Source organism: Dromaius novaehollandiae, chromosome 3 (genome assembly GCF_036370855.1).
Source record: "Dromaius novaehollandiae isolate bDroNov1 chromosome 3, bDroNov1.hap1, whole genome shotgun sequence".
Lineage (NCBI taxonomy): Eukaryota > Metazoa > Chordata > Aves > Casuariiformes > Dromaiidae > Dromaius > Dromaius novaehollandiae.
The window spans coordinates 55,706,789-55,728,378 of NC_088100.1; the positions used below are offsets into that span (position 1 = coordinate 55,706,789).

The window sequence follows — 21,590 nt, forward strand, 5'->3', positions numbered from 1 at the left end:
ATTTATAGTGTTCTCTTATGCTACACATGGATATTTTTAGGTCATTTAAACATTTTCAGCAGTGTCCATCTAAAATCATAACAGAATTTGCCTCCACAATGACAGCAGCTAATTCCAGCTGCTTTTGTTTCCCATTAAACTAAGTAGTTCAACAGAGGATATTAAAAAAAAAAAGTTTGTGAAACGCACATACACACACACATGTATGTGTGTATGTATATATGTATTTTATGTACATATAAAAACAAACAAACAAAAAAAGAGTACTCCATTTAGCAGCCAAATCACTAGATCTACTAGCTCCTCAGCAAGCCTCTTCTAAACAGAGGAATACAATAGGTGCTTCTTTACTGTATGCACTATTTATTTATAACATGATATTTAAGACACTACTTACTGTAGGTGGGTTGCTGCAGGCTTTAAGTATGCCTCTGTCACACTCTCATTTGTCTCATTTCCTTTTGTAGTTATCACCTCTTCTTTTCTGTAACACACTTTCCTGCCTTTTCTCATAGCCTTCAGCATCTATCACTCCTTCACCTTCCTTCTATTTCAGCCCTCTCTCCTTGCGTAGTGCTCTTTAATCTCTTCCTTATGCTTTTTACTTTTCCTCCCCAAAGTCTCTTGCATGGGCACCCCCACTCCTAATCATTCCACAGAGTAGCTCTCAGGTCTAAGGGTCAGGTAGCAGAAGATGAAACCAGAGAAACCACACATGAATGCCACTGTCCGTGGCTCACCAGTCACACCCAGTAAGGAGGCTCCAGCCAAGGTCCCCAAGAAAAACCACTCCAGGTGCCATTCTTCATACCATCCTCTCTGTGTCACCATCTGACATACTGAAATGTGGTAGTTTCACATACAGTTAGTGGGAAATAGGGATGTTTCTTCCTCTCCTACCATCCAACAAATCTTTCACTAAATATTCTAACTGCTTTGAAGGGAAAAATGATTCCTCTTTCCCCCTCTCTAAATAGCTGTACTTTCTCCAGTAGTTCCACTTTGTACTTCTCAAGCTGGGTCTAGCTACTCCAGCAGAAGTGAAGTTGACTTACCAGAGCACAAACTTACTAAGCCAGAGACAGTTCTGATTTAGGAGACACTTAAAATACTTCTGTAGAAGAGAAATTTGTTTCATTCACCCTTTATTATGCTCTTCATCCCAATACACTTCTCTGTTGACATTTCAGCTTTTATGGCATTTAATGTTTAGGGAAAAAAAAATGCAGCAGATAATACTACCACTACAGCATACTAGATCAACACAATATTAAGTGTCAAATTTCTCAGACCACTTGGTTAGACAGATGTTCACTACTCATACCTATACTGACCTATAGCTACCTATACAGTGCCTCCAAAATGGGACGGATACTTTTGATTTTGGTGGAAACTCTGAGCAATAAAAGCTGAAAATATCCTCGAATAAGCTAGATTGGGAGGGACTTCCAGAGGTCAGCTAGTCCCACCCCTGCTCAAAGCAGGTCTAATTAGATCAGATTGCTCAGGGCCATGTCCCGCTGAGTCTTGGGCGTACCCAGGGATAGAGATTTCACAACCTCTCTGGCAGCCTCTTCCAGCATTTGTAAAAAGATTTTCCTTGTATCTAATTGGAATTTCCCATGTTCCAAACTGTGCCTGTTACAACACATCCCACAATAGGTAACATTATGGTGCAACTAGTCCCTACAAAAACAGCTAACATACTGAGGGGCAGGTATTCATCCCCATCAGAATCTCTGCAAGTACTGCAGGTTGAAGAAACACAAAACATGACAAAACACCCTACAAAACACCCTACCATAATTCATTCTGTTGTACACCTACACGCACACAGCTTGCATACACACCAAGCCCCACGCACAGTGCTGAAGCTTAGGTCCAGCATGACTTGCCAGCACAGCAGGAATGAGGACAGGAGGCAATCGGCACAAATTAAAACACAGGACATCCCATCTGAACATAAAGGAGGCACTTCTTTACTGTGAAGGTGGTTCAACACTGCAACAGGTTGTCCAGAGAGGTTGTGGAGTCTCCATCCTTGGGGATATTCAAAACCCAAGTGGACATTGGTCCTGGTAACCTGGTAGGTGACCCTGCTTAAGCAAAGGAGTTTGGACCAGATGATCTCCAGAAGTGCCTTCCACTCTCAACTATTCTGTTACTCTGTGAACACTGTTTCTGGGCACATTTGCATCCAGGGCATGACAGCATTTCCAACTTAACTCATGAAGCCTGATTCTTGACCTGGTAGACCCAAAGAGACAAGTGCTGGTACAGGCAAGTAGCTACACACGAATCCAGCCAAGTTTACTAGCTTTAGCTTTGGCTTAGCACAGGCCTGCCAGATCCCCTCTAGCTCTCCATGGAAATACTCAAGTCGCTCTGCACCACACTCTGGGCTCCAGAAAGGTCTCTCGTCCAGGTGCTCCCCCTCACTATCCCCCATGACACACAGCTGGCTGCACACAGCAGGAGCCTCCCACGGCACCATCACCAGGAACACGCTGACCTTATGGCCATCCTGCGCACAGTGGCATGGAGAAGGGGGCTGAAACGAGGTGGACCAGTCTCACTTTCTCCACTTTCCTGGGCATTCGCTACTGGCAGCCCCTGCCTTTAAAATGGGAATGTCCCAAGCAAGAAAATAGTTTTGAATTGGAACAGGTTAAAAAGCACAGACTGTTTTCCTATTCTAGACACTCCAACAGATCACGCTTGCAGCTGATCCTTTCAAGAAACTCTCTCTCTTAGCCTACCACAAAGTCCTGACATCAGCTATATTTTTAAAAACACGCAATACACTTAATGACATATTCCAAGGAGTCTAAACTTTTTACTGTTTCATGGTGCACCATTACTTTTATTTTATCTTGCTGTCTCATGGTAAGTCTGCACATCAGAACACCATTACAAAATAAACTGTTTACACGAAGAAGAAGAAAGAAAGAAAGGCTTTTCGAAGCTAATTTAATCCATTCCCATAAATGACTGGAAAAAAAAACAAAAAAACAAGATATTAGAAACAGGCTCATTAAAAAACCCAACAATAAGTCAAACACACCCAATTCAAAGTGACAGCAGACCCCTCCCCATCCTCAAGGAAGGGTAACATCCAAGTTCTAATGAGAAGACATAATACAAAAAATGTAAGACCTTATAAGGCCTCTTCAGTCCAACTCTTCATTTAAAAGTTCATTTACTAGTTTGATTATTTGAAATAGACTTTCAGAGCAAAGTCCCAAAGAACCACCAAACCTTTTTCGCCCTCTGTTATCCTCTCCATCTCCTTTTCAACAGCTCCCTGTAAAGACACAATCTTTCAGGGAGCAAACAGCCTACACTAACCAAACCAAGCACAAGATGGGGAAAAGACATACAAGGTTCTCCACACTGCTCTGCTAGCACACCTGCTTTACCCTGCTGCTGAGATCTCAAACCTGCCAATCAACAGCTAGCGCCCATCTGCCCAAAATTCATGATGAGGCGAGAGAAACAAGCAAAAATTTCTAATAGATACATGTGCTGCTAAATTGTACACTACTATTTTGACTATTATCATCCCTTACTGAGTCAGAAAAATCTACTTTTCATGGAAATCAAACAGAAGAGAGAAAGTGTTATCTTACCCAGCCATTATTTCCAAGAGCAAACATGATAAATAGCAGACATCCAGGATGCAAAACAAACCTCAAAGGGGCCTTGTTTATACAGAGTTCACTAAATCCCCAAATTTGATCAGTTAAATCTACTAATATGATGCTGTGTTTCCAGCCTAAGCATTTAAAACAGATCAGTTAACAAAGTATATAAAGTGCTGGAAGCAGACTATTTATTAAGAGAGAACAGTTGTTGAAATTTCACTCTGCAAAATCATGCATCTTTTTCTGCGTATTACAGAGGGCAGGCAGCCGCTGCTGAAAGTGAGACAGTTAATTTTGGATCATTACCACTTCTAATTTCAGTGGCATGCACAGATCTCATATGATCTACACATTCAAAATAATAGTGCCACCATCTTTAGAGGCATTTTAGGAACCAAATAAAAAGTCCTTGAATGTAAAAACTTTCTTTTTTTATATGACAGCTAAGATAATCTTAATCTACCTAGATGCTGGATAAAAAGCAACAACAAACGACTTAACTAGGTTTCACAGCAAATACATCCTTACTGAAGAACACTTATTTTTCTCTTCTGCACTACAATTTTGAGAGAAGTGAATCACCAGAAAGAGACAGTGGAAATTTATACTACAGAGGACTCTGAAGGCAAGATCTAACTACAATACTATCAAAACTGACAACTATGCAAAGCTCTTTCTAGTCATCATGGATGTGACCAGGCTGTACAAGAATAGTTCATGCCATGATGGCACTGCAGTTTGCCCAAAGTTCTTTTGAGGGCAGAAAGTCATCATTTCAGCCCAAACACACTGCCAAAGTCATTCAGTTCACCCTCACCATCAACAATTTTATTTCAATAAATGAAAGTTTCTTCTGAGCATATGAAGGACTATGGGCACCAGGATGGTCCTGAAATATGCTAACCACTCCATAGCCCACCTCAAAGAAAAGATGCTAGATCATTTTCCATGCATAGTCTTACAAGACATTTTTTTTTTAATCCAAAGATCACCCAAACACATCAGAAAGGCTGTGACATGAAGTAATGTCAGAAGACACCAATGCACTTTCAATGAGAAAGCTCAGACACCTCCCTCTCCAATCTAAACAGAGCTTTCTTCCAAAAGAATCACCCTCCACAACAAAAAAAACCCAAAGCATATCTTTCGAATATCTTTGGCCTGTTACCAAACACAAATTTCCTAAAATAAAAAAGGCAATCCCATTAATTCTACACCTGATTATAACATATCACTCTAAAACAGAACTTGCATGGGAGGAAGGAAGGGAACAAATAAAAAAAAAAAACAAAAGAAAAAAAATCCTTCCATTGGAAGATGTTCATAGGATAATATTTAGAAAAAGTTCCTCCATTTTCATCCCATTCCTCCACTCTTACTCAAACAGTCCCCTTGCGCAGTTAAACTTACCCAAAGCATGCTTCCAATATACACTGAAGGGATCTTGACCATACCAGAGTGAGCACAAATCTTACCATACAGGTCCATAACCAACGCAGTAACTGCTCCACAGAAAAGAACCATCAAAATCCATAGACCTAGACATGCTCTTCACATCCTTTGTTCAAAGCAAACACATCCACAAAAAGTATATAGACAAAGATAGATAAATAAATAAATATATAAATAACTGGTTTAGACAGGGATAAATTCAGTCAGTCAAGGACAAAACATCCAGTTACCTATGGAAAACAGTTTTTCACAAAACAGCTGACCAATCTCTGAGCTTTTGGTCCTTGGCCTTGGGGAAAAAAATAAATATATCTTAACCAAAATTCATAGTTCTAGTGGGCTAACTATTGAGGACCAAAGTTAGGAATTTTATGCCCAGTTGCAATTTTCTCCATTTTCAATGGTCCTTTAAAGTTTTACAGGCAGTTAAGTCTCTCTTCTGCACTCTCTCTGTCCCATTGGGCTACGAAACCACAAGTCTTCTTAAAAACAAAAGTCTACAAGCACAAATGGACTCCCACTCAACTCTTTCTTGTATTCTAGGAATAAAAAGTGCAAACAGAAGTTTAAAACAATAAACTTATTTCAGATGGAAAATGTTCACATTTACTTAACGTAGCTATGAGATCATTATTGCTGAAAGGTTGGAGAGAGCCTCACTTCAGTGTCTTGTGCATGACAATTCTTTGCCAATATTCTATTTTTTCCACTATTCAATTTTTTCCCCTGACGGAAAGAACACACAAAAAGAGAGAAAAGGAACAGGGGACAGGGGAGTTTAAAGGGGGGGTGGGAGGAATTCTCCAGAAAGTATACAGAAGAACAAATGTCTCATCTTAACGCATTTAAAGAGCTGGAAAAAAGTTGGCAGTCTTTATAACGATGCAACAGTAGCCTCCTTCAAAGAGAAGCAAGAGAGAAGCTCTTTGTATGCATGGATTCATGACACAATACAATGAACCATGCACAGAAATCTTCCTTGCAGATACAGGCAAAACCAAGAACTATATGGACACATAAATCTTCTTGGAAATATATATTTTTTTAAATTGGCATCCCTACCCTGACACCTAGACAAATATTTGCTAGGCACACTTCATCTCTATGACCCTTCTGTATTAATAAAAGCTGTAATTTATTTTGCAAACATCCAAAACAAGTTCAAAGTCTACAATGCAACCCCTTCTCTCCAAAATCCTGTTTTCGGACCTGCAGCTAAGATAAGCAGTACACTCGCAAGAGAGGGTTATCAGTGTTTTCAGAGAAGATGGCCAGGTGACAGTTCAGGACCCTGTCCACAGACACCCTGGAGGTGGTGGAAGCTCCTGGCTCTACCAGCTGGCCACGAACAGAGGTACTAGAGGCCCCAGGCCCTGCTCTCATGTGAAATGTGTAGGAAGACAAAACAGCCTAATCTAAGTGCAAAAATGAGCAGGACTAAGTGAGATGAACTGACAGCCCTAACTACTGAATTTAGATATTTCAGTTTCTCAAAAGCACTTTACAAGGTCATATAGATGCATTATGATTCATCCTGAGGACTCATGTCCTTATTAGTGTGCTTTCTTTACAGAGCTTGCAAGATATTTAACTAGGTTATTCTAGCTTTTCAGCCAGAAACCAATTAAAGCAATCAAACATGAAGAAAGATAAAAAATACATATATTGAGGGAAGCTTTTAAGGAGAAAAATATTGAAAGAGAGGTCTTTTTTACTTGCATTTTCACTTGTACAGCCTGAAAAAATACTACCAGATAAAGGACCATACTTGCATTTTGTCCTATTCATTTGTAAAAGAATTCATCTGTTAGCGTCATTCTCCTTTAGCCCTGCATTCAGCTATGAAAGACCAGCGCAAACTATACACAAAGGGAGAGAGATAAAAAGATCATAAAAAATACAGAGGGAAAAAATGAAAGCAGAAGAGAGAAACCCAAAGAAGAAAATCCTCAAAGTACAATCCCCAAAGTAAACATACTCCTGAGTGGCAGTATCAATTAAGATAACTTGATTAGGGTGGTATTTTAAGGAGTATAAACTCATGCTCTAATTTCTTGTAGGAGCTAAATTTTAATTGGATTGTGTCATTAAATCTCTAGTTTTATTTTGTCTCTAGAATTCCTTAATAAAGTTAAACTTTTTTTCCACAGAAATGGCTAACTGTACAATCCCTCTTCACAGATAATTATAACTCTAAAAACTTTGTTGTACATACAAAATAGTATATCACTTTGAGCTCTCACGAGTTACAAATATAATGTTTTGGCTTTGTTTTCAATGAAGCGCTAGCTCAAGGCAGAGATTTCTATGACTTTATAAATGCATATGGCACTGCGCAATACTGTGCCAACAAGTTACGAGGTCTCTGATGCAGGCAAGTATCCAATCTAGAAGGAAGGAGCAGAGCTAAGAAAAATAAATTAGGCAATTTGACAGATGAGCTTTAGAGAATCTTGCCATAGCAGTTAAAGACATAATTATGTAGCTCACTCTCTGCTAAATCTATGCAAGGGTGCAAGAGTCAACAGAGAGCAAGAGATGCCCATCTCTGCCTTTCCATCAAAGTCCAGCTGATTAGTTTATGCCACCAACAAAAACAGTGTGTGAGCTGACAATGCTGTTTGACATTACAGCTAATCGGATATAATGGGTAGCTGCTATATGAAGGCTGGTCGCCTTTCCCAGCCATGTGTTACCGCTGCTTTCCTTGCACAAGCATTACCACTCCAACCCCACAGAAAGTGGTTCAGACACAAAACTACCCCCACTTACAAAAAAACCTTCTGCTAATTTCATTTCCTAAATTGGCCCAGCAAGGGGCCAGACTAGAAGCTGTGCCAAGGAGGGAGTGGGAATGCACACGATCACTTCTGATAGCCAGCAGCAGCTCGCTAATGAATAGGCTTATCCCTACTGTCAAATTGAACATTAAGATGCAGATTCTGAACTGCAGCAAGATAGGCATAAACATACCTTGCTTTCTGCTGGCTTCACTGTGAAGAACAAAATCTGTTCAACTAGCAGAAAGCTGTGTTCAACACAGCATCCTGCTAGCTAAAAACATAGCAAAAACCTCAGCTTGACACAGTATGTACACCACTCCAGGACTCAACCTCTCAGGTTTCCAGTCCATAAAGGATGCAAAACAATGACTCAAATACATAACACACTTTATAAACTTCTATACAGATACCACTTAACTGCATTCATTTAATATCAACCCAGCAATAAAATTGCTACCACTGCCAGTGAAGTCAGAGGGTTGCTCTCATCACTGACAGCAGCAGAACCAGGGATTCAGTTCCACTGCTGATAGCACTCCTGTGAGTTTTCCTCTTCCAGATAAAGCCTATTTGCATAAAGCAGAGCTTCAAAATAAAAACTACAGATGTTTCTCATTTCAGGTTTGGCGCACAGACTACATATATTACTTCATGCCTGCTATGCTGGCTCGCCTCTTTGTCTTCGTACTCACTGCACTATTCACCCCAGAGAAACACAAAATGACGTCCTTAGCTTCCATTCACTTCCGTACAGTAATTGCAGGCGGAAAGCCTACCTTTTAAACGTGGGAAGTTCACCACTTACAATGCAGAGAGGGAAATGTCTAGGAAAATAAATACATTAATTTATGCTTAAAGGTAATACAAACTTCGAACAGCAAGCCCTCAGGACATGGAGTCAGCTCCTCCTGGAGTCTGTTAAGAAGTTGTACATTGCAGGTGAACAGCTGAATCCTCTTCCTATTAAAAAAAATGCCGATGATCCCAAATTAGCATCTATATTTAACCCCCTCTTTGGGTTTAGCTTTATCAGTGGTTCAAAATTGCAATCAGGTAAGTTTTTCTCCAAATTCTTCTCATTCCAACATTTTTCTTCTAGAATTAGCTTTCTCCTCCCTCTTTCTGTTTAAACAGCTAATTCCATCTTGTCTATACATGGGGGAAAGTGATGTAATCACAGCTGCTACAACAAGTAAAAAATCTTCAGTGGTTTTATGCAGTTCCCACACTTACCAAACGGATCAAATAAAGGACTCTAGCATCCTGATTTTTTCAAAAAACAGCATTAACATCTCCCTTCTCCTTGTAATCAGATCTAAATACATCCTTGATACAATAAAAGGTGAAGACAGACACTTAAAAAAATCATATCACTGAAACATTTTGCTCAAACATAACAGTGACAGAATTTTTCCATGATTTTTCAGAGAGGTCTAATGTGTATTAGATGTGCACCACAGAATCTACTTTAATATGGATGGACCAGAGACAGACAGAGCCTTCAGGCTATATTAAAATATCTCTTATAGAAGCATGTACAACACATAAGGGAGTTCCCACATTGTCACATTTGGGTTAAAAGCATGAAATCCTGGCTTCACTTGAGTCATTAAGAGATTTTTCTTACAATGCTTATGCCACAGGGAACAACTTCCCTCTAAGCTTAGTTTCTCTCTGTTTAAGAGTTCTTCTTCCCACCAAAACCTAGTCAATATAAGCAAGGAGAACACTCTGAAATTTAAAGAAAGAAAGAGCAGTATTAAATATATATATTCCTCACACTTTATCCCACCCACCCTACCTAGGATACTTCCAGCCAAAAACTGCAATCTGTTTCCATCTACAAAACTGCAATCAAATTTGATGCAAAACCTATCATTATGACCATTCTACTGCCCCTGTTTAATCAATACAGTATTTAGGATGATGAAGAACAGAAAGAGATTAAGATCACAGCTGTTAGCTTCATTTTCCATAAAAGCTCTAGCAAAAGTGATAAAGTAGTAAATAATGGTATTTTCAATGCCTTTTAGTGTTTCTAGTTAGGTCACTATACCCCTAGTTTGTTTTCTCCTTACCCACAGAACCATCCAACTTCTCATCAGTATTAGTCACAGAATTTTTGTATGAAGCCTCATGCATTAACTCACCACTGTAAGAGAATCTGAAAAGGTTCAGAATTGCCAACATACACGAGTAACTGCTGCAGAGTAGGCATTCAGGAGGAGATACCAATTTTTAAAGAAAGAAGGACTTGAAATAAAGCCTTATTTAATCTGAACATTTTAGAAAGTTGCAACTTTCCACACCATCTGGAAACTATGCTACAAAAGGAATAAAGCAGACATTAGAAACATAAGGATACCTTATAAGGAATCTCAGACCTCACTCCAGCAGGATTCGAGAATGTTTCAAGAATGTCTCTTGTCTGAATACCACACCATGGGTCTCTTAACATATTAGGAAGCTGAAAGTTTGAATATTCTCATTTGTAAGCCTTTTTCAGGTATTTTAATCAAAAACTATTCAGTACGACTTTTCCTTTGGTTGTGACACTAGCTGCATCTTAGTTACTACACTCTCCTTCCTCGGCAAAGACTGTTTGAGATCATCTTGCCCTGTCTCTCTTGCCATCATCCATTATCCTGGGCCAGTTTCAGTCTGTATGTTAGTCCACTAATAGGCAGAAGCTGCACTGTCCAGTGGAATTAGCATCACTTTTTCCTGATCCTCTCTCAGTCTTCCTTGGCCTTCACAGCTAAGTCTGAAGATTAAATACGTAGTTCCTGAAGTCATCAGCAGTACTGCAGTGGTGAAGAAGACTCTGCTAGATTTTTCCACGGTCTGTTAGCAGACTTAACAACTAGCCCATCTGACACCAGGTATTCTGCACCCACCTGCCACCAGTGCAGACACTTTCCGCTGCAATGGCTCACACTGGGGTCAGACAACTGTAAACGCCTTTTTATTCTTTATTTAGCATTAGTATTCTGCTGGCCTAGCTCCCCAAATCAGCTTGCCATAAGGTTGAACGAGTGCCAGAGTTGACACATGGGAAGCAGTAAGGATGTGAGAGCTGAAGTTCCCAGAGGGGCAGCTACCCATTAGATTATCTTAGCTGCAAGATGAAATCATGCCCTGCAATTCATACACATACAACTCTTTCAGGCAAAGGGAAGTGTTTATCCTTTGCATTTTCTCACGTTACCAGGAACTATTACACCCTGTAGGAAAAAAATTCTCAGCACTTGCCCTTCCTTCATTTGCATTTCCGCCTCCTTTTACGGTGGCCATTCAATACTTCAATGCCAGCAAAGACCACTGGGGAATCAGACTGGAAAGACACAGTGCCACTAGTGACACAGCTGGCTGTGGACGAATAACTCACTTGAGCACAGCTGTGCGGTCAGGAGAATGTTCAAGCCCAGGACAGCAAAGCCAGATGTTTTGACCTGGAGAACATTACCAGACTCACAGATAGTTCCATGGGAGTCAGCAAGTTCAGGATGAATGACAGAAGAGTCAGCAGTAATGTAAACCTAAGCATACTTGTGAGCATATCTGTGCAAGTTATTCCATCATTTGCCTTCTCCTCATCTCCCACCATACACCTCTAGTGGTCTGTAGTATCCAGTGTACACATTTTGAATCTCCTCAACTCTTCCTGGACAGCAAGAAACTCCAAAATGGGAGTCTATGACAGAAATAAGAACCTTAGTATACTTCAATATATCTTTCCATGCTTTCATTAGTGTTAGCAGAAATAAATGTCAGGACTACTTACAGTATTATTCCAGGTCTACTAAAAGAAATATTCAAAACAAAAAGGCTTTCTTCCCCAGAAGTCAATGAGAAAGCCTCTTTCTCAATCACATAGCAGATACATATTTTAAAGATAACTACAATCACAGTGAGTCTGTTTTATCATCAGTTTAAAATTTCAAGACACATCAGATAACAAAGCTAGAACTGAGTAATTGGCACTTTGTTAGCCAAAAATGAAGAGCACATGAATTGACAATTAGTTTAACTATTCCACTACTAAACATCAGGCAAGTTATATGATAAAAAAGCATCCAAAGAATATGGAAGGCAGAACAGCTGACACTGAACACACGTGTGCTCCCTCTTTCCCTTAACTAACATGTCTACAACAAACAGGCTTTGCTTACAGCAACAGGGAATGACCATCTCCTGCTACAACCTCAATTCATTCAAGAACTGTTTGATCTGGGAGGCTTTCAACTGCTCTTCCTACCAGCATGCCTTGTTACTATATTTGACAATTTCTCCACACTTTGAAAGGCACAGGTCCTTTAAAAGTTACTAAATGCCTGTTGCTAAAGTTTTAGCATAAATAATTTTAACTGTAACAAAAAAATAGTTCGTGGACATAAATCCTAACTGTTATTCTGAGAAACTACAGTTTCTCTTACCCAAAACAGCTCTTCCCTAACCACCATCTCCTAAGATGGCTCAGGGCCACCTGTTACTGTATAACTTCTTCTGTAGAACTAAGTTAATCACTACTCTCTAATCAAAATTTTAAAAAACATACAACTGCAGAAACCAGAAATCTATAGTTCAGTCAGTAAACCTTTATCATACAGCTGCTATGCAAGAGATCAGAAGTTCTGCTAACCCCAAGAACAACGTAATGCACTCCTGTATCTTTACAGTTTGAAAAATCTACCACTTATTTGTAGCTAAACAGTCAAGACATCCATGTTTCATATGCATTAAATGAACAGATACTATATAATTAAAAATTACTTGCCTGGAGAGAAGGAAAAGAGAAAAAGACATTTTTTTGAAGGGATATAAGTAACTCCTATCAACTACCATTCAAACACAGATTACCATTTCACTTCATCATGGTCTGTGAAGGATAGCAAATCCATTCTAGCATCTGGTCTTGTAACTGGAATGCTAAATTTTTAAGCTCAGGTAATCAATATTTACAATGTACTATATATATACACATTTATTACTGGTAAACAAACTGTTTGAAGTGCATCCATGGCGACACTAACTCACCATTTATCGCCTAGCCTGCAAAGATAAGCCTGCCTTCTTGGAGGTCAAGAGGACTATCACGTCTTCACCTGCAGATTTCCAGGACCGGACCACTAACGCTTGCTACAGAAATTAAACCATTGGAGCCTGGTCCCCCCCACCCCCCACCCCTCCACTGCTGTGTTACGAAGGTGCCTACAAATGCCGTGGTGCTGGCCGGCAGCGGGCAACAAGCCCCGCGCTGTGCGGCCTTGCTCGTCTCGATTGTGATGCTCGCCTGGGTCGCACTCGCTCTCAGAAGGCCCAAGCTTGTTCCTGGGTTGTGCCCTATGGACAAGTGGCATCCCCAGGTTTCTACGAGCCAAGAGACAAGCCTGACAATTTTCACAGAACATCAATCCCGCCCTCTCGAGCACCCCATCTCATTTTTTGACTTTCTTATCAAATCTTACTTTTGTCACCTAAATAGCCAACATCACCCGTATTTCAGTAACAGCCAAGTAGCGGCAGTTTTGGTCACTGAAGGGAAGTTTGACCAAAGGTGGTGCAGTTCACTCAAAGTAGTAAGTACTTGCTATTTCATTTTAACGACTGTTTGTTTCACTTTCCACAGGTGTATTTGCATACACACAGCCTAAGTGCCTGCCTGCATCCCCCAGAGGAACAACACGGCTAGATGAATGCTTTCACAGCCTTAAAAGAGTTATTAACCAACAGCACCCTTCAAAGGATAGTCTAGATGGAGAAGCAAGGGGCTTGAAACCCTGCATGCCCTTCACCACAGCTATTTAAACTGCTGCAGCATAGTTTATCCCTCCACAAAGACAACAGTTACGTACTGTTCTGCAGGGTTTTCATCAACCGTTGAATGTTACAAGAAGACAGTAAGTCAATCACATACATCCCAAAAATAGTAATTTCATTTTTGAAGATAGATATTAAGACTATCTGGGGCTGAATTTGTTTTGTATAACCAACAAAATCCATCATTAAATACACTGGTTAAATAACAGCCACCCACCTAAAAAAAAAAAAATCTCACTGGTTTGCACACAAAACAGCGCATCTTTTCAGAGGACATACCCTATAAAACTGAAAAGGGAGAAAAATTTGGAAGCAACAAGAGAAGATAAAAAATTAAGGCCACAAATGAGAAACTGCAATAGGCAAGATACTCCCCAAGAAGGCTAAAAAATAAATAAATAAAAAGAAGAAGAATTTGCATTTATCAATGAAAATCTGATAATTCACCAATATAAGTAGTTACAGAATTCTTCAGTAGGCACCTAGGCTTGTGAAATGTGAGATTTTCAACAAAAACAAGACAGACTATTAGCCACCTATGTACTGTGCTGAAAAACATCCGTATCTATGAATGACTAATATGACTAGCAAACTATGATGCTTGTCACGAATAAACCCAGTTTAGCAAGAACAAATAGTCATTAATTGTACCAATATTTAAAAGACAAAGCAATTAGCATCTGTATCAGCCACCTGCTGTTACATAATTAAACATATTTTGTCAGAAGTCAAATACCTCGAGCTTCAAAAATAAATGCTTCGACTTCTGCTTCCTAGTAGGTCACCACTCTCCTGTGACAAAATTCTTTTCCCATGGACAACTTCTATTCCAAAAAAGAAAATAAAAGAAAATCTAAACTGATAGTAACAGCAAAGATACTTGGTTTCCCTTTCATCAGAACATTTGTATGCAGCCTATTCCCTTCCTCTTGTTTAGAGCAGTGTGGTGCATAGGGAAACACTCAGCAACTTGACTATTTCAAAATAAAGACGGGTGAAGAAAGGGACTACTATGTTGGAATTTATAATACAGAAATCAAATCTCAAGGTTAAACTTCATCTTTATCTACTTGCTTTCTAATCAACCACTAGCTTCTGTTTGTCTATCTTATCTCAAATTGAATGTTAATCTATAAGAGTTTTGCTACTTGACAGTACTTCTTCAATCTAATTCATATAGATAAATGTGTTTTAAACTTATTCACTCTGAGTATTTAAAGGGAAGGAGGGATAGGGGGAGAAAGAAAAACAATACACAAAATAATATCTCAAATCTTACTGCCAATTTTGAGAAATAAATTCCAGCAAATGAGCAGAAGTAACAGGCATCCAGCAATAGACTGAATTAGAATTGCTGACAAATTCAACATAGTACCAGAACACTTGATTTGACCCCAAACAAAACAAAGAGAGTAATGAATGGCCCAATCCAAAGTTTTGTGAAGCAAAAGTAAAAATGAGCATCAATCTCCACAACAGTCTGAAGATAGTGAATGCAACGACCATTGTGTGCATGTCTGTGCACATGTGTATATATAACATTCTAATATTTCTGCTTCAAACATAAATAATCAGGAATCAAACATTCCACCTCCTGTAGTTTCCATCAAATTCACTAAAACCTGTGCATCAAAATATCCAACATCTTTGCGAGTGGTAACACAAAGTTAATGCTTCCTGCAAAACACTGATGAGTTACAATAAAAAACAAACGAAAAAAAAAACCAAAGCTATTTCAGCCAGGCAAACTTTACATGGGTAAAAATAGAAATTAATAACTTAATAATAGTAAAGAAAAAAGGAACAATGTCTTCTTTCACATTATAGGAAAGGAACATTAGACTGTTTGTGGAGACTCAGGCAGCAGCTGAGAGTGTCTTAGCAGCTCTTGTATCTGCAAGAAAAACCCTGTCAGCCTAGAGCAAAACAATCCTTCCATTTAAATATCGTCTAACTGCATACACACCACGCAGTCATTATTTTGCGATTCCAAAATTAAAACATTAATCCGAGTTTCTGAAAAAGCACAACAGATTTATTCCAACAGCACTACTTTGCACTGGTAACTGCGCAGCCAAACCAGAGACTTTCGCAGTGATCTACTACTTTGGTAAGTTGAGATCACAAAATATTCCCAGGAACTATGCCACAGTAAAGCAGGTGAATTTAGTTCATAAAACTTACAAATCTTGAAAAAGGCACCACAAAAAATAGCACCTGGTCTTACCTGGGCAAAAGTGATGCTTGTATCTCTCTGCAATCAATCCACTTATTTTATTCTCCTACTGAGGAGATGCCAGATTGGACAGCCTTTATGGCTGAAAATTACCCTGTCTGTAAGTGCCATCTTCCCTGCGAGAACCTAACTCCGAGCATAAAATTCAGAAATACATCTCCCTGCCAAACTGCAGGAGCCAGAGCTTGGCCAGGCCAGGGATGGGCAGAAAAACGAGGCGAGAAGCGAGAGGTGGGCAAACTCTCAGGCCACCGAAATCTGTTGCGGTCTAAAACTAAACCAAAAAAGCACACGCAGAGGGAAGCGTGCCTGCTGGTCGGACCCCCTGCCCAAGGCTACGCCAACGAAACCAAACAGGAAGAAAAAAGAGAGGGAAATAAAAGGGAAGGCGCAGGAAGCAGCGGTTGCGCGGGATCTCGGCCACCCAGGTGCCGCACCACAAGGTGCGAAGCGGCCGCGGCGGCACCGCCGCGGAGGAGGGAAGCCCCGCGCAACTCCGGCGCCCCCGGCCGGGACCCGCCATGTGCCGGCCCCGCTCCTCCTTCGGGGGAGATTTAGCCGCAGATTAGGGCGGGGGAGAGAGAGAAAAGAAAAAGAGATTATTCTGGATTACGATGGCCAGCCCCAAGGGCAGCCGCAGCCTAGCGGCACTCGCGCGGCCCCGGCGGCGCCCGGGCCGGGCCGCCTCCCCCGCCACGTCCCCTCAGGGCGCCGCGCGGTAGCGACCCCTCCGCCCGCGGAGAGCGGCCCGGGCTTAGGAGGGGGCTCCGAGGGGGAGAGCGAGGCTCCCGCCTGAGCAGCGCCGGCGGGGAGGAAGGGCGCCGCGCAGGGGGAGGGGACGCGGCCGAGGGCTCCTTACCCGCCTTGTAGCTGCGCAAGCCGCCGCTGAGCTCGGGGTGCAGCCCGCCCCACATGGTGCCGCGCCGCCCTCCGCGGCGCAGGGGCGGCCGGAGCTGCGCGCTCTCCTCCGCGCCGCGCCGAGCGGACAGGGAGCGGCGGCCGCAGCCCGGATGGCCGGCGGAGGCGGCCGCGGCCGCTGCCGGGGGAGGCTAGTGGGGGGCCGCGGCGGCCCGCGGCCGCCGGGGTGGCGCAGCCATGGTGCCGGGCCGGGCGCAGGGAGGGCGGCGAGACCCCGCCGCCCCCTCGCAGGAGACAAAACTTGCTTTATTCCGGCGCCGCCGCCGCTACTGCCGCCGCCGCCGCCGCCTCCCTCTCGGGCGCTGGGAGCGGGGCGGGGACAGGGGCGGGAGCCCAGCAGATGCTGGTGCCGCTCGGGGGCGAGACGCTTACATAACCCGGCCCACGGCGGGGGGGGGAGGCGCCCTCTGCCAGCGCCCCGCCGCCGCCGAGGCCGCCGCCGAGGCGATGCCATCCGCCTCTAATTCGGGAACTTGCTCTTGCCGGCCGCTGCTGCTGGCAGATCGCGGGCCGAAAAAGGCGCAGGCGGGGCCGGCTGGCGGCGGCGTGGGGATGTGACCCGTTAAAGCAGGGAGAGCCCAGCCCCCTCGGGGGCAGCGCACGGGTGAGCGCGAGCAGCCACGGCGCAGGGAAGCGAGAGCCTGGGGGTCACCGCCTCCTTCTTTAGGAGGAAAAAGAAGTGGAAAGAAAGAAGGGTCACGACTTTCATCTGAACAGTCAGTTCCACCGAAGGATTCTAGGTCTCATAATAAACAAAGTTTAAGCCACAGGATGGGAAACAAAATATTCCCGTCAGCCGTAATTCAAAAGCTGTAAGAGGCTTCCCGCCCAAGCCGCCTCCGAATACTTGGCGAGGTAGTTCCACAACAGCAGCTTTCATGTTGTTGCTGTTGTCGGTTTGCAACTGTAGCCCAAGGGTCCCCTTTATAAACTACCTTCTGGACAAGCTTACCCTATCAGCCATCCACAAAAACATCAACAATAAATAAAAACATAAAGACACAGAGGAAATACTTAGGTCCTAACTTTAGTGTAACCATCCCAAAATTACAAAACCCACCGCAACCCCGACAAAAAAAAATCAAGCCTTTCAGACAACGTTGCACAGAACGATGGACGTGACAGTCTAGAGAGGTGAGGCGAAGCAGGGGCAGTTGTAAGTTGTTCTCATATGGAAACACGGTAAATAAAGTTTGTGTTCAAATTACATCCTGCTGACCAATGCATTTTTAATTAGTAGTTGATAATCACAAAATAGCTTGCATCTCTTTGGAAAATTATTGTGTGTTAGATTTTAGCACAAATCTGTTTATACTTAGGTATTCATAATGTACACAGTAAACAAGAGGCTTAAAAATACTGGAATGAGCATGTACAAATATGTATTGTTATTTCATCTTCTTTCTCATCCATATAAAGTCAATGAAGTGCTGATATGACACACATTCCTCACCAGCTCACTTTAACCATGGAGCATAACAGTTACTGGATACTTTTTTAGAAAGATTTCTAGAAGCACAGGCTTCAGAAACAGAGTAAATACTAGATTAAAAAAACCCAATACTAAAGCTGATGCATGTCTGCTCCAGAAGATCCTATCAAAACTTTCAGGATTTTGCCAGAGGTCCTCTGAATGATAGCATTTATTGCATTTTTGAAGAGCCACAAGTCCTGTGTTACAGGCAGGCCAATGAGAATGATCTTTGAGAACTTCACAATAAAAATGATCAGCCTTCCTACCCTGACTCCAGCCTCAATACTGAAGAATGTTAGCAAGAGCATGGTAAGCAAGTATGAATACAAAAACGGAGGAAAAAAAGCTGATGTGTCTTGCAAACCGCTTGAGACCAAGAAATACATAAACATCTTTCTTCAAGACCTCCTTAAAGCACTTGTCTGTATGCTTGCCTTAACAGAATGTTAATTCTTGTCGCATCCTCTTTTGGTGAGTTTGCTCAACTTTGGATGAGCATGTGTACTTAGTATATTCACACGAGGATACAGTGGGCCTCTAGGAAACTGAGTATGTTGGAAGGCATCAAGTGGATTAAAAAGTTACCTCATCACTGCTGAGCTCTGGAGTTTGTGACGCTAAAATATAACGCAGCTGCAAGGCATATCCAAAGGCATATCATGACACCAGAGAGAAGCATGCCTGGAAAAGCTGTGACAATAGTTCTTTCATCTCATAATATATTATCTGCAATGCTTTTATGTATGTTAGTATTCCTGTTCATGAAAGTTTACAGTTTCCTATATATTTCTTGTCTACCCAGGAACAAGACCCAGAGGAAAAAACAAATTTGAAGGACAAAATCAGGGTGTTAGAAAATAATCGGTTAGTCTGGCCAAATCGCTTCCAATAAGGTTGCATGCGGGAGTTGACTCAGCAGCTCCGTGTCTTTCAAGGTGTCCGAGCTGGCGCATCTGTACTTTTAGAATGTAACTGCTCAGGGCAAAAAGGAAAATACACTTCATGTGCTTGTATTAAAGCAGTCACGTAACAGAACCTGAGACATGTTCATCCTTTATATTGGATTTTAAGTTATTTTTATAGTAACTGAATGTAATAAGTAATGCTTTTTCACTACAAATAATCCGAGAGTCTCTCTCGGAAATTGGGCCAAACTGAAGCCTTTACTCTAGAAATAGATTTAGCTTGTTAATACTTTATTCACTCTGCAACAATGTTTTGCATCTGTACTCTGCTTATATCCACAGTTCTAGACAGGGACCAGTATTTATTTCACCTTCTCAAAAGCCTCTTTAAAAAGCTATGCTAATTGGACCAGACCTCCTGCAAAGACAAGTTTGTGCTATTTCATGCTACTGAGGCAAGCGCTTACTCGCACATGGATCTCAGTGTGTAAATGCAACGGACCCTGAGGACATCCTGAGCCTCCCCATCTTTTCACAAGTCTGTGTCCTCCCATCTGCAAGGCCCAGCTGCGCAGAGCTAATGGGGAGGATTGGCTCGGCTCCATTTCACTGCCATTTGTCCCTCTGCACACCTGCACCAGGATGAATTGCATTAGCTTATTACCCTTTAAATCTCTTGTGTTGATAAGGAGTACAGCAACCTGCGTTCCAGTATTGCCCATCTCGAGAGAGGTATAAAGTTGACGATACAGTAAACAGTAGCGTGGTACAGGGGAAAGATGATGTAACCTTACACATAAGTCAAGGATAAGTGGAAACAGCCTGCATCCCAGGGCAGTGGTTGTGAAAGGCGATGCTCCAGACAGTGAATGGACTCAAGTTCTCATTGTCTGAACAGCCCTTTCCCCACCTCCTTCCTCATGATTTTGTGACACAAACTCTACCCACTTGGCAGGAACAAGAAAGAAAAAATAACAATGGAAAGTAATAGCAAAGCCTTGGAACTAAGCAGATGCTGTTTCATTACTGTCAATTGCAGCACATCTTGGCCAAAGTTTTGTGATTTATTTTTGGGTTCAGAAATCACTTTTTTTTTTTCATGAATAAAACTATAATACTCTAAATGGAATTAAGCTGAAGCATAACCTGTGAAATCACCTTTTTTCTTTGATTAAAGCCAGTAATGTATTTTATATTCATTCTACACACTTGCTCTCACATTTAATAGAATTAAAGAGATTATTTTAAAAAACAAACCAATGCTAAATAGCTAAATACCATTCTAAGACAATGCAGACTATTTCTACCATCTACTTAAGACATCAAGCATGCATGCATTCCATCAAAAAGCAAGAGCAGCAGTTCTGCAAGCACATCTATACTGTAAATGACTTTGAAATTAAATGACAAGTTTTCAGTTATTGAGTTATTTCACTAAGTACAAAATTCATTTTCTCCACCCACAACTTTTCAGTTGAACGCTCTGCCCTAATGAAGTCTAAGCAACCTTTAAGAAGCCTTAGGGCAATTTCCCCTGCTTTGCAAAAAATATTATGTACGTTACAAAGTGGGATGTTAAACTCTATTGGGCAGGATTATAACTAAAAACAAATTAGTTTACCTAATAAACTGCATCCCTGCTGGTAGGAACAGACTAGCCTATAAAAGACTGAAACGCTCTACTAAAAGTATGTTGCATGTGTTGTATAGCATTAATAACAGCGTCAGCTACTATGTGCAAAGCAGGCATCATGAAATAACTTGGTGTATGCAATGGTTTTATTTTTGCCTTTTCTACAAGCCAATTAGAGTGCATGTCCTTCACAAATGAATACAAATTGATATATATTTGATTCTGCTTTGCCATGCATTTTTAGTAACAATTTATACCACAAGGCATGAATATTGTTACCATATCTGTGATTTATTACAAGCCTCTCAAAATTTCAGATTCTTCTTAACATTCCAAGTCTCAGGATCAGATTTTCACCTAAGAATCACAGCCTGAAAATATTTTAGTTTATGTATGTGGTTGCTTGAAAACCCTTGAGACACAGGGATTTTACATGGTTCATTACCGATAGGCAGGGGGAAAATTTTTTTTTTTTTTTTTGTCATATGATTTTAAAATGTGTAAGACATTTAAAATAACAATTCACATGTCATCAACTCAATTACTCTTAGGACTCTGATACCACAGGAAAAAGAACACATGTAAGATGTGGAGTTCAATGACATCTAACTACTAACTTGTAAAGATAATGAGGAATTTCCCAGTGGTCTTTTTCTCAAGAGGAAAGTTTAGTCCTGCACTTCCACCTCCCCTCATCTCCATCACCTCCTCTCCAAAAGGCAGTG

The 21,590-nt window shown here is 41.4% G+C and overlaps 1 protein-coding gene across 4 annotated transcripts in view; it reads right to left on the reverse strand.

Annotated features, from left to right (window-relative positions):
- Positions 1 to 21,590, reverse strand: part of CEP85L (centrosomal protein 85 like) — a 142,492-nt gene that overhangs the window by 104,099 nt on the left and 16,803 nt on the right. The window contains exon 1 of one of the 4 annotated variants that reach the window (XM_026123513.2): positions 16,795 to 17,193. The exons of 1 other annotated variant lie outside the window; for it this stretch is intronic. In XM_026123513.2, coding sequence (XP_025979298.1) covers positions 16,795 to 16,849 — 55 coding nt within the window. In that variant the 5' untranslated portion in view covers positions 16,850 to 17,193. Of the gene's footprint in view, positions 1 to 397; positions 956 to 16,794; positions 17,194 to 21,590 lie in introns of those variants that run through there. 2 more of the 4 variants (XM_064508920.1, XM_026123516.2) reach the window with 2 other exon arrangements.